This window comes from Trifolium pratense, linkage group LG3 (assembly GCF_020283565.1).
Source record: "Trifolium pratense cultivar HEN17-A07 linkage group LG3, ARS_RC_1.1, whole genome shotgun sequence".
Taxonomy (NCBI): Eukaryota; Viridiplantae; Streptophyta; class Magnoliopsida; order Fabales; family Fabaceae; genus Trifolium; species Trifolium pratense.
This window is the reverse complement of record NC_060061.1, coordinates 26571738-26586172: the sequence shown is the minus strand read 5'-3', so window position 1 is coordinate 26586172 and position 14435 is coordinate 26571738. Positions and strand designations below refer to the sequence as shown.

At 33.8% G+C, this 14435-nt stretch overlaps 1 protein-coding gene across 1 annotated transcript; it reads right to left on the bottom strand.

Moving 5' to 3' along the window:
• Window positions 1–5130: 5130 nt before the first annotated feature.
• LOC123914859 (protein FAR1-RELATED SEQUENCE 5-like) lies at window positions 5131–6998 on the bottom strand. Its single transcript, XM_045966023.1, has 2 exons — window positions 6914–6998; window positions 5131–6095 (listed from the first exon to the last, which is right to left on the bottom strand). Exons 1-2 carry the CDS (start codon window positions 6996–6998, stop codon window positions 5131–5133), a joined length of 1050 nt encoding a protein of 349 aa, XP_045821979.1.
• Between the last annotated feature and the right edge of the window lie 7437 nt (window positions 6999–14435).

Genomic DNA, 14435 nt, shown 5'->3' with positions numbered 1-14435 from the left:
AAAACAAATATTGGACCCACCAATTATATTTAATTGATAAATACCAAATTTATGTCCAACAGGTTGTTAAAGAAAATGAGAAAGAGTTGTCTTTTTCTGATGGTAACAAGAACATGACACATTAGTGAAAGAAAATGATAGATGTGGAAAAGAAATTGACAACTCAATTTTAGCTCTTGACCAATTCTCCTTCTCAAAAGCTTGAGAAACAAACTAAAGCCAGCATATAAGACACATTGTGAATGCATGTGTTTTTCTTCTTTTCTTTTCAATTTTTTGTGTCTAATGTGACAGTTTTTGCTACCATTTTGCATGCATAATGTGGACTTGGTTTTGTCGACACGTATGATGTTAGAAATAACCAATTTCCCTATCACATTCATTGGTTGGTAGAAGCAAGAAGGCTCCATCATGGTAAGCCTAGCTTTTTGCTTTGATGAATTTTGTCCTTTTCATTGTAACTCATTTGTGAGTTGTGCAATTAATAATTCACATACTAAGAATTAAAATACAAACTAAAATATCAATTGAGAAATGCAAAATGTTAGAGATACTAGCTGATTATAGCTTAAATATGAAAATCGTTCTCACAAATATCAAAAGTGTGAATTTTAGTTCATGTAATTCTTTTTAATCTCTGCACATAATGATTATTTGCTTTATGTCTTTATTATATTATTTTAATTCCGGCAAAGTTAATTCATATTAAAATTGATCTGTGTATTTGATTTTAGCCTCATAAAATAAGGACTGAAATTATTATTATAGAGATTTATTTTAAAATGAATATATTTTGCAGCAATTAAACCAAAACATCAAGAACTTAAGAAAACATTGTATATATATTTTCAAGAATTATAAAAAATTATAAAAACTTAAAATAAAAACAATATATCTATTATTGTTCAATATTGTCCAAGCATGTTAATGTTACCGACATGACATGATGATCGTTAAGAAGTTCCCGTATTGAATGTGAGTTGGTCTAAACATGTGTTTATAAGTAAGAAGTAATCCCCACCTTACAAGCTGATTTCGTAGGATTGAGTTAGGTCAAACTCTCAATTATAAGATAGTATCAGAGCCTCTTCAAGATCCGTTTGGCCACTCGTTATTGAGTCACCCACCATTTATATCCACGCACCAAGCCCAATAATACTGAGCGTGAGGGAGTGTGTTAAGAAGTCTCACATCATATGTAAGTTAGTCTGAACATGGATTTATAATTAAGAGATGATGCGCAACTTACAAGTCGGTTTTGTATGGTTAAGTTAGACTCAACTCTCAATTGTAAGAACGATGGTGATGTTCTTCGTAGTCCTTTGGACAATATTCTCGATTAGGTCTAAGTTCGTAATTTACTCACGATTAATAATTTAGTCAAGAACCAATTGTTAGTTGCTTCAATCGTGATTGACCTTGGACTTGGTAGACAGGACTACGGCTGGATCCCCACAACTGCAATCACGAGGGACTAGAATCACTTGATGCCATAATTGATTCCCAAACCAAATTAGGCGGTTCAGTAGATCGAATACTGATGGTAAAAAAAATAGTCAAGAAATAAGATCAATAAAACTAAGTTGTATAAATGTTCTCCTTGGGAATTCAGTGATATGTGATCTCATGCTACTTAAACACTTTTACCGGTAAAAACTCAAGTGATTAATGGAGTTAGAAGAAACTTGAAGTTGTAATTATACATTTTAGATTTATTGAATTATCGATGAATTTGATTTATGATATAAATTAGGGGTGAACTTAGATATAAATTAATAGTGGGACTAACATTTTTGGTCCAAAACCCACTTGGGTTGGTGCATTGGTATTGGCTTGGGACCTGAGAGTGTGCTCCTCTTGAGGTCTGAGGTTCGATTCTCTTTGGTGCCAATTTGGGTGGACTATTTTAGCTTCCTAAAAAAAAAACATTTTTGGTCCAAGAATTGAAATATATTATATTTACTAAAAAGTTATATTAAAAATAGTGACAACTAAATTGATAAAAGAAAATAGTCTATCATCCATTTGTCGAAAATGAGCTAATTAAACTTCTTCTATGTTAGATTAATTTCTATTGAGATTTATACATAGATATAAAATAATTACATATGAACAAAAAAGGTAGACGGACAACAACATTATTATGCATGACCTTTTAAACTCTTTTTATAAGGTTTACACAGTCTCTGATGCTATAAAGTCAAAAGTGTCGAATGCAAACAATATAAAAACGTGTAGATTGTCGGATCACGCTTTCTAATGTTTGGTCATTTTGCTTGAAACAACTTTGAGGGCTTCCCACCCCACAATAAAATCCCTGATCCCAAGTCCCACAAGTGGGAAAACTCTAGTCAAATCTATACAAGCATGTTTTCCTCCTACCCATCCATACACCAAAACATCCGCTAGGCGGAGTGTCGATATCCCTTCTTGTGCGTCAGTCAAGAAGTTCACTGATGTCTCTTCGCAGAAACTCCCGCGCACCTAAAAAAATCAAAAAGCACATCTCTAACAAGGTCATGCCTGTATTTGAAGCCTGAAAGCTCCCTACAATGATCCCTCAAGGATTTAACAATTCAAATAGCAATTACAAATCCCTCAAGGAATTAAATCAATGTTACCTAGATGAACCGATTCTGGAATAAACGTAGCCGAAACAAAATTCTTAAAGACAATTGTGAAGTGACCGATGATGGAGAAGTGATTCCGGAGTCTAAGGAAGTGGCGATCTTCAAGGGTCACAAGTGAAGCAGCGACAACGACAAGTGAAGTGGCAGCGACAAGCGAAGCGCCGACGATTTTTTTTGATCTTATGGAGAAAGAAAAGATGAATCCGTAAGAAAAAACGAATAGATTTGTGAAAAATGTTTTAGTAAATGATAATAAGGCTACCATGATAAGAATATGTGTAACCTAAAATATAATTAATGAAAAGTAGTAACTTAAAATATAATTAATTGAAAATTAAATTAGTCAAAATTATTTTTTGGTAGACTATTATTTATGTTTGACTTAGACACATATATATCTAAATTTGATTGGTATCATGTCGGCAAATGGTATATACAGTACCCTCAATTCATGTGAGGTTAGAGAAGTAGTTACCGATCTTTTAATGCTAAGTAACTTGACATACCAACAAAAACACATAGACATATACGCAAGTCAAATTTGCGTTGAAACGCTTTCTTGAAGTTTAAAAAATAGCATGGCTGGCTGCATAGTATAGTACTATAGTGGAAACAAGTTGGGGACATAAACCATTTTCGTTTTAGACTTTTTGGAAGGAGAATGCCGTTGCATATGATGGTGGGAGGCATGGTGGAGTTTACATTATTAGTGGATAACATATTCATTACTTTCTTTCAAAATTCTACCTATCATTTCTTTAATATAAAATTAACATTAAAAAAATATAGTATTAACGGTCAAAAAAATTCTAGCTAATTATTATTTGACTGTCAAAAATAAAATAAAATTTGGTTATACTAACATGTGCCCCTTACTTCTTGAAACAAAAGAAATACATAATTAATATAATTTTTTTTTCTGGTACATTAATATAAAATTTCTATATGATACATTAAAATTAACATATGTCATAAGAGCATATGTTAACTTTTTCCAGCGGAAAAACATCAAAGACAATATAATTAAAATCTAAAATAGAGTGTCTAATATTTGCTAACATGTTACCATACCGGTTAATCTAGCAATACACATGATTGACTGTAGTTCTACATCCAGGGGAGATGGAGAAGAGAGACCACCTCTTTGAAATAGATGTTTGAGAAAGACATTTAAAGTAGTAAGCCCAAATTAACCATATTAATTAACCATAGTTAGAGAATCCACTTCAAATGTGACGTTTTTGATATTCAACTGAACAAAATTTGAGTCTATTGTAGTAGGCCCAAAGTTACATCCACACAACTGAATAGAATTTGAGTCTATTGTAGAATCCACGAATAAATTTACGATACAAATCTCTAATAAGGCCTTGATGACATAAATTTATATGATGTTTTAAGATAGTTTTTAGGTTAGTTTTTAGTTATTTTGTTAGTTTTTTGATAGCCAAAACATGAAAAATACCTAAGGAATGAAGTTACTTGACCAAGAAACAATAGTAAAATAAATTACAGAAAAATGAGCGAAAATTAAAGAAAATAAGCAAATACATCGTCACGATGAGACCTATCATGCCACGATGGACCTTTTCCTTCTTTCTCCAAAAAATTCAACTACTCTCTCTAAATTATCCCTTATATACCTACAACCTAGGTTTTCCTTCATTTTCCAAACTACCATTTTATCCTCCTAACTTAAATGGGCCTAAATAAGCATACCCCCACTAAATTGGCCAACACCCCACCCTCACACTTAGGACAAAACTTATACACAGTTCCTTAAGTGCAGTTTTTGCTGTTTTCCAATAAAAAAACAACACATGTATCACTATTCCACATCACCTACTATTACTCATAACTGCATTTTCTCTCTCTATTTCATGCGATCCTACTTTCTCTCTTTTTCTCCTGTTTCGTGCACAATTATTTGCTCTCTTCTTCCTCTGTTTTGCTGAAAATCAAAGTGCAAATTCCAAATCTTTCAGGTACCCATTAAAAATTAGCACATTGAGGCCACTTTAATCCCATTATCTGCAACTGCACTAATCTTCTCTCTCTCTCTCTCTCTCTCTCTCTCTCTCTCTCTCTCTCTCTCTCCCTCCCTCCCTCCCTCCCTCTCTCGGTTGGTTTAGTGTGAAAAACACTTATTCCTCTCATATATGTTCTGAGTCATGGGAGTTGGGATCAATATGACAGTATGTTGCCACTTTCATTTTCAATTTTACTTGCAACACACATATCTCATTCAAACCGTAAAGCATTGGAGTGGTTTTCTGTAACTATCTATTTGAGAACTGATGTTTTGGGAATGATTTACGAAGAAGATTAAAAAAAAACGAAAACTTGATCCTTTTCAAAAAGTAAGAAAGTCATCCTCATACTCAAAATCATAAATGTAACTTCTCAAATCTGAAGCAAAAGAATCTGATCTCTTAAAGGCATGATTAACATTTTTAAGTGCATTCTGAAATAAATGCCACAAGCATAAACGATGATATGTTTAAGGAAAAACCTCTGAAATTGCTTTTGCCATGGCAGGATCTTGATCTGTGAAAATTGTCTTCGGCTTTTTTCCACACATTGCCTTAAGAAAAGTCTTGAACAACCATTCAAATGATGCAGCAGTTTCATCATATAACAGTGCTGCACCAAATAACACACTTTCTTTATGATGGTTGAATCCAATGAAAGGAGCAAATGGTCGTAAATTCTTATTAGTGCGGTATGTCGTATAAAAACACACTACATCTCCAAAATAAACATAATCCAAAACCATTTTAGCATCTGCCCAGAAAATGTTTGTTATTTGCTTATCAACATCGAGTTGAATATCATAAAAGAATGATTGATTCTCAGTTTGCTTTGATTTAAAATAATGAAGTAGAGTATATGCTTCACCTTCCTTCATTTCCTTCATCCTCTTCGCGGTTAAATGATTGCTAATATCTTTAGAAGTGCAGCCAACATTCTCCCTCCCTCCAACGTGTTGACTTATAAACTCAAAAATCAATTTTTGTCGTATACCAGATCGGTTTGCCATTTCTACCTCAGCTGCTTGAGCGGCAGAAACCCTCCTTTGTGATGGTAATTTATGCTTACTTCTAGGGGATGCAAGCTCATGATTATGGTCTTTTACAAAAGATGTAACAACATATTTTCCACTCAATTCCCGACTGATGACAACATGTGCTAAACATCCGGTTCTGATATCTTTACGAGACACTTTATCATCATAATCTTTGATCTTCTTAAAGCCTTCTTTAAAACACGCAAACTTTCGAGACATCACTGTCTCATTATCTAATTTGCTTTTGTTTCTCCAATCTTTTCTAATGCTAAAACCAGCAAAGCCAACATATACATTATAAAATCTATATGCATGATCTTCCGTATCAAACTTCATACCCACATATGGAATTATGTCTTCTTTAGTTAGTTCACGCTCAATGTTATCATTCCATTTAACTTTGAATAAGGAAATATATAAATTTTGTCAAAAAAAAAGGAAATATATAAATTGAATGATTAAATAGTTAACTCAATATTTTATAAACAAGCAATAAGTTAACATATATTATAAGCAAAAACAATAAGTCAACATGTAACCTGAACAATAGGTTTTTTCTAGTTTGTAAGCTAAAGCTTCAATGTTAGTATTATTATAAATTTATAGGTTGTTATCATAGTTTAAACTTATTATAGTGGTATCATATGTTATTATAAGCTGTTAAAGCTTCAATGTTACTATTATTATGAAGTTAACTATTATAGTGTTTTTATTAAAAGTTTATTTATGACTATATGAACCTTTAATTTGTATACATATAATTTGTACCATCCTATTTTAAATTCAGAGTAGAAATATGAAGATAAGTGTTATTCTATAGAATATCAACAAAAACAAAACAATTGCAAAGACACCAAAACTGGTGCTACCTCAAAACAAAAGCTCGGCACCAAAAACACACCCATACCAGACAAAACAAGCAATCATACACTCACAAAAATGTCAGACCAACACCCAACACTCACAAATAATACAATACCAGCAAATACAGTCACATGACCCGTATAAGGAAAGGCAATACAACGCAACAAAATAAAACAAAATAGCAAGCCGCAAACTCTCATAACCAATACCCACAGCACAACTGAAATAGTGGTATTTTCAATTGTGAATTTCAATTTCTTTTTATCAATTTGTTCAATATCTGACTAATTCCTAAGTTTCAATCTCTCAAAATTCTTTAAACATTGAATAATTTGAATAGAAAAATACTTACCATTAGAATTCAAACTCACATGAGATTTATCTTCACTCCCTAATGGTTCATTGACATTGTTTGGAGAAAAACTTGAATTTTCCATCTGGGAGTACCTTCCTAAACTAAAATAAAACAATGGTCTGAAGCAATTTTCATGGGTACATTAACCAAAGAAGATATGGAATTGATGGATGCAATGAGTGGAAAAAAACAGAGAGATAGAGAGGGAATATGAGTGCAGGAATTAGAGAGAGAGAGAGGATGGATAGGGAAGGATGTGCATGAAAAACAAGAGGAGTTTGAATCGATAGTTACATATGTGTAGGAAGCATAGAGGCTTTTTGCGGGAAACAGTAGAAGAAGAGAAAAAATAGGAACACAATGCACGAAACAGAGAGAGAGAGAGAGAGAGAGAAAATGCAGTTATAAGTAAGAGCAGATGATGTGGAATAATTATATAGGTGTTGGTTTTTGATCGGGGAACAGCAAAAACTGCACTTAAGGAACGGTGCATAAGTTTTGTCCTCACAGTTATTATGATTATATAAAATTCTAATTAACAAATAAAACACATAATTCACACACATAAACATGCCACATAATTAAATAAAAATAACACTAACGAAAAATCCGGGTGTTACAAGGGATGGTCCAAAAATTTATAAACAGAGGGCCGAAAAATGTAATACTTCCTTGATCTTTAATTATTTTTTTTTAATCTTTTTAGCTTTGAGCACACATGTTAAAAAAATAATAAATTTAACGCATATTTTTAATTTTTATAAGGATATAAGTTAAAGGAAATTTTTTTAGTTAGATCGTTTGAGAGAATCTGAATTTGATTCATATGTGTGAGATAATTTTTAATTAATTTTTACTTACTTTTTGACTGAACTTCAAATTACTAGAGCCTCAAAATAGTTAACACGCAAAAATAAATTAAACTAAAATATGTTATTAATTATTATACACACGAAGTTATACGCATTTAATTCTATCACTGAACAAACAGAACATTTGCAACTGTCGCTTGGAATAATGGTTATATATTATTAGTAGGGTTTGTCTAACATGTGCAACATTGTACATGTTAAAGCAACCAATAGTAGTAATTTTTTATTGAAAAATAAAAAATTATTTATTAAAAAATTATATATTTAAAATAAAATACACAAGTTTCAATACAAACTTGCTAATTTAAGCTTCTTAACATGTGCAAACTTGTTAATTTATGTATGTTTATAGTATATGATAACAAGAGGAAGGGAGGGGCTCAAACCTCTGCTTGCCCATCCCTTCCACTTGAGTAATGGAGAGACTTTTGAATGAAAATAGTTGGTTTACTCTAAACATATGGATAAAAATATTGTTTTTGTCGTAAATTGTTCACTTCTCAAAATCGCAGTCATAGGTTTTTTTAGCAATTGATGGAGTGATTGATTGAAAACATCTAAAATTGCTCGGAGGAATTATTTTATATGCATGAGTAATTATTTTATATGCATGTACAATAGTGAAGCCAAGCCAACCTTTACTTAAGGCGCAAGCAACAAGCTTGCCAAGGCCAGGCCCAACCAATCAAGCCCATAGGCGTGCGCGCGCGCTTACATACTCCTAACATATGCTCCCCTAATCTGAGCATTGTCTAATCAGATTACAACATATCAAAACTACAAAACAATATGCAATTACAACCAGCTATAGTACACAAACATTAAGCTAAGCATTGGAGTTGGTAACATCACACACTCCAAGTTTGGATCTCAACTTCACAAATGACTCCAGCTTGAGAGGCTTGGTCATAATGTCAGCAGTTTGTTCACCTGTGCTGCAATGGACCAGTTCTACTATACCTTGCTTTGTCAAATCCCTTAAGAAATGATATCTCACATCAATGTGCTTGCACCTGCCATGCAAGATTGTATTCTTTGACAGTTTTATTGAAGAGCTATTGTCACAGAAGATGGTATTTGCACTTGTCTGTTCTTGCCCTAGTTGCTCCAATATCTTCCTTAGCCATACAGCCTGACAGGCACAGGAGGCTGCAGCTACATACTCTGCCTCAGTGGTGGACAAGGTCACAATTAGCTGTTTCTTAGAAGACCATGAGATTGCACCAGAGCCAACCTTGAAAATGTAGCCAGATGTGCTTTTCCTGTCATCACTATCTCCTGCATAATCAGAATCAGTCCAACCTTCAAGCTTAATCGCAACCTCTCCACTTTCATAAAGAATTCCATACTTCATGGTTCCCTTAAGATATCCGAGAATCCTTTTTGCTGCAGCTAAATGGATCTCTGTTGGCCTCTCCATATATCTGCAATTAAACACACTGAATAGCACAAGTCAGGCCTAGTGGCTGTGAGGTACATCAAACAACCCACTATCTGTTTAAACTGAGTAGAATCAACACCTTTTCCACTTTCATCCTTGATTAATTTGGTCTCAGGCACAATAGGGCTACACACAGAGTTACATGAATCCATGTTGAATCTAGTTAAGATCTCAGTGGCATACTTTTGCTGATTAATGAAGATTCCTCTGCTGTCTTGAATTACTTCCACACCAAGAAAGTACCTCATTTTGCCTAAGTCTGTCATGGCAAAATTGTCTTTCATGGATCTCTTGAATTCACTGACCAAATTATCATCATTTCCTGTGTATATTAAGTCATCAACATACAAGCTCACTATCAGTATCTTCCCTTCAAGTTGCTTCACAAACAAAGTATGTTCATGTGAGCACTTTTCAAATTTTTCTCTACTGAAGTATGCTTCAATCTTGCTGTACCATGCTCTTGGAGCTTGCTTCAATCCATATAAGGCCTTTCTTAACTTGTACACTTGATTTTTCTGACCAACTTGATACCCTAAAGGCTGCTCAACATATACATCTTCACTAAGTTCTCCATGTAGAAAAGCACTTTTGACATCAAGTTGATAAACCATCCAACTTTTGGAGGCTGCAATGGAGAGTATAGTTCTTATGGTGTCCCATCTAGCTACAGGAGCAAAAACTTCTTTGAAATCTATTCCATATTTCTGAGAGTATCCTTTTGCTACAAGTCTTGCCTTACACTTTTCAATCTTTCCTTTCTCATTCAACTTTGTCTTATATATCCATTTTACTCCAATTTTCTTACTTCCAGCTGGTAACTCAGTTAGTTCCCATGTGTCATTTTTTTCAATGGACTCAATTTCTTGATCCATTGCTTTCCTCCATACCTCATGTTTCACAGCTTCATCAAATGTTGCAGGGTCATCATTATTGCAGAATACAGCTAGATTGTGCAACTGATCTTCTTCTTCAATCTCTTGACCAATTACATAATCATTCAGATATCCAGGTCTTCTGATTACCCTAGGGGGCAATTCCTCTTCTGATTCATATTGCTCATCACTTTCACTATCTGGTACAGTGATATTTTGAGGATCTGCTTCAACATTTTCACCAGCAGCTGGTTCTTCATCTGTTTCATACACCTCATTTTCACTGTTATCATACTGAGTTGCTTGAGCTTGAGAATTTTCACCCCAGTTCCAGCCCTTTGATTCATCAAATACTACATCTCTACTAACTATGATCCTTCTATCAGCTGGATTGTACAGTTTATAGGCCTTTGATTCTTCACTTACTCCCAAGTGAACACACTTGATGCTCTTGTCATCTAGTTTCTTTCTTTGTGCATCTGGAACATGAACAAAAGCCAAACATCCAAATACTTTGAAATGTTTCACAGAGGGTTTCATGTTACTCCATGCCTCTTCTGGAGTTATATCTTTTACTAACAATGTAGGACTTCTATTCAGTACATACACAGCCCATTTAACACTTTCTGGCCAGAATTTCTTTGGTACCTTTTTGTCACTTAGCATACACCTAACCATATTCATGATTGTTCTGTTTTTTCTCTCAGAAACACCATTCTGCTGAGGTGTATAAGCTGTGGTAAGTTGCCTTTTGATGCCTTGATCTGTACAAAATCTATTGAATGCTTCAGACAAAAATTCTCCTCCTCTATCAGTCCTTAGAGTGAGAATTTGACAGTTAGATTCCTTTTCTGCTACAGCTTTAAATCTTTTGAAACTTTCAAAAGCACTTGCCTTGCTCTGCAAGATATCAACCCAGGTCTTTCTTGTGAAGTCATCTGTGAAAGTAACAAAGTATTTGTTGCCACCATTTGAAGCAGGGTTGATTGGTCCACATATGTCAGAGTGAACCAATTCTAATTTCTTTGTTACTCTCCAATTCACTTTCTTTGGTATTACCTCTCTATGTTGTTTGCCTGTCATGCAATCAGAACAAACTTCATTATCTTCTTTCAAGTTTGGTAGGCCTTTCACCATCTCTTTCTTAACCAAAGTATTCAGCCCTTTGTAACTCAAGTGACCATATCTCTTGTGCCAAAGTAGAGAGTCCATTTCATTGGTAGCTTTCATACACATAGGGACAAGTACAGTTGCATTAATCACATACATTCTATTACCAGACATTTGAGTTGACATAATCAAGCCTCTTTCTTCATGAAACACTTTGCAAGTATCTTTCTTAAACACAATGGTTAAGTTTTTCTGTTGCAATTGGCCTATACTTAGCAGGTTATTTTTAAGCCCAGGTAGATAATACACTTCACTGATGACTTGAGTGATCCCTCCAATATACAACTTCAATTTTCCTTTTCCCATAACATTCATTCTAGAATCATCTCCCAATCTAATAGATTCTCTAAATGTATCATCAAATTCAAACAGCCATTCCTTATTTCCTATCATGTGGTTGCTGCAACCAGAGTCAAGATATCATACCTCAGTTTTTGTCTGAACTGTTGAGTTTTGCTTAGCCATCAAAAGAACTTCTTCAAGCTCATTGAATTCAGCAAAATTGGCATCAGACTCTTCCCAGCTGGGACACTCACTCTGATAGTGACCCAATTTATGGCACTTGTAGCACTCAACATTCTCTTTGTTGCTACCTTGCCTTCCTCTCCCTCGACCTCGTGAACCACCACGACCACGGCCTCTTCCACGCTCACCACGCCCACCACCAGTTACTTTCAAAACCTGCTCCTCATCTTTGTCACTTTGAAACTTCATTCTTTGTTCTTGAACAATCAAGCTGCTTTGCAATTCATCAATTGAAAGGCTTGTCACATCATTGGATTGTTCAATTGAACAAACGACATAGTTGAATCTTGATGTCAGCGAGCGCAAGATTTTTTCAACCACATCCGTTGATTCCATTTTATGACCTTGAGCTGTCATCTTGTTAACAATGGAAAGAGTTCTTGCAAAGTAATCATTGATTGATTCATTGTCTTTCATAGCAAGAATCTCAAAATCACGACGTAGAGCTTGTAATTGAGCACGCTTTACCTTTGATGATCCTTGATACTTTGTACGCATTGCTTCCCAAATGTCACGTGCAGTTCCTTTTTCAAGAATGGTCTCCATTATCGTGCGATCAATGGATTGAAACAGAAAGTTCTTGGCCTTGAGATCACGAAGCTTACTCTCATCTGCAGCACGTTGTTGATCTGCAGTTGCCATGGGAGGTGCAACTGTAACTCCATTCTCAACAACACTCCAAAATTCATTTGATCGGAGAAGATTCTCCATTAGCATCGCCCAATGATCGTAGTACCCATCAAATTTTGGAACACTAGGCTGCATGTAATTGCTAGATTCAGCCATGGATGAAGGAAAGAAACTGATTTGGGAACGAAGAAGATGATGAAGGAAAGAAAATGGTGTAACGGTTTTGTAACGGTTTTGTAACTAACTATCTTTCTTGAAAACTGCGTTTCAATGCTCAATAGGTCCTTGGATTAAGGCCTACTGATACCACTTGTAGGGAGTAATTGTGTTAGCTTGCCTTGATGCTATGGGAAGACCCCATTATATAGTGTTTACAATAGTGAAGCCAAGCCAACCTTTACTTAAGGCGCAAGCAACAAGCTTGCCAAGGCCAGGCCCAACCAATCAAGCCCATAGGCGTGCGCGCGCGCTTACATACTCCTAACAGTTTTAATATTAAATTATAAGTTCGTTGATAATTGATAAACCACCAAAATCATAGAAATTGGACTATATTGAGAAATAATCTGGGTGCATGGCTTTTTGAATTTTCTGCTTCACGTGGTTTTCCACCTGATTTGTAAGTCGAATTGATGGCTATTATGAATGGTGTGCTTGTGACTTGGCCATGGCATGGGTTATAATAATTAATAACATTATAATTGAATCTTATTTCAAATCATACTCGTTTTTGAATTTATTTTTGAATTTATTCTTGAAGGTTTCCTCTTTCCAACCCTTGTGCTTCCTTCCACACTTATTAAGGCCTACAACAAACTCTAAGAAATTATTAAGAAAAAATATAGAGATCTTTTTAATGTTAATGATAATATTTTTCTGTAATTTTTACTTTTCTTGTTTTTGGAGATGATAAATATGTTAATTAAACATGTCAATTGGTTGTGAGACCTTTTTTTAAGAAAAATTTAGAGCGAAAGGATATGATGCCTCGATCCAAAGGAGGGAAAACCTTAAGGTTAAGGTTCATTGAGCACATACTCCCTTCAGTTCTTGATATAAGAGACACTTTGCTTTTTAGATTCATTGAAAATCTAATGTACCTAGTCAATAATATGGACTAGATACGTTAGATTCTCAATGAATCTAAAAAGTAAATTTTTTTCTTAGGGTAAATGATCATTTACCCCCCTGCAAAATAAGCAAATTTTCGTTTACCCCCCTGCACAGATTTTTTTTCTGTTTACCCCCTTGCAAAAAATAGATTCCCTCATTTCGCCCCCTGGGTGTACAGCAGGACAAGTGACTATGCAAACCTATTGACGTGGCTTGTACATGTGGAAAAAATCATTTATATTTATTTTTTAAATTCCACGTCAGATAATATTTTTTAAAAAAATAAAAAATATTTTTTTCCTACAAAATAAAAAAAAATTCTGTTTTGTTTCCCCAAAATTTTTTTTAAAAATTCCTACAAAAAAAATTAATTTTTTTTTCATACAAATGATTTTAAAAAAATTTCCAACAAAAAAAAAAATTTCCTCCCAAAATAAAAAAAAAAAAAATTTCTTATTTTGCTCCCAAAATAAAGATTTACTCCGAAATAAAGTTTATTTCCGAAATAAAAATTTTAAAGATTTATTTTCAAACTTTTTGAATTAAAAAAAACATAATCTTTATTTTTTAAAAACAAAACTTTATTTTTTGTTATTCTCTTTGAATTAAAAAAAATAGAAAAAGATTTTCAAAAAAAATATAAAATAGAAAAACAAGTTTTATTGGTGTTTTCTTCTTCTATCAAAACCATTTGCCCTAAAACTAGAAAAATATAAAGAAGCAGAAGACAATAATGAAGTAGAAGATGATTTCGGCGACTGAAGAAGACGACGACGAATACAATCATGACGGTGGAAGCAAACGATTACGGCGAAGATTCTGTTTTTTTTAATTCAAAAAGATTTGAAAATAAATCTTTATTTTTGGAGTAAAATAAGAAAATTCGTTTTTTA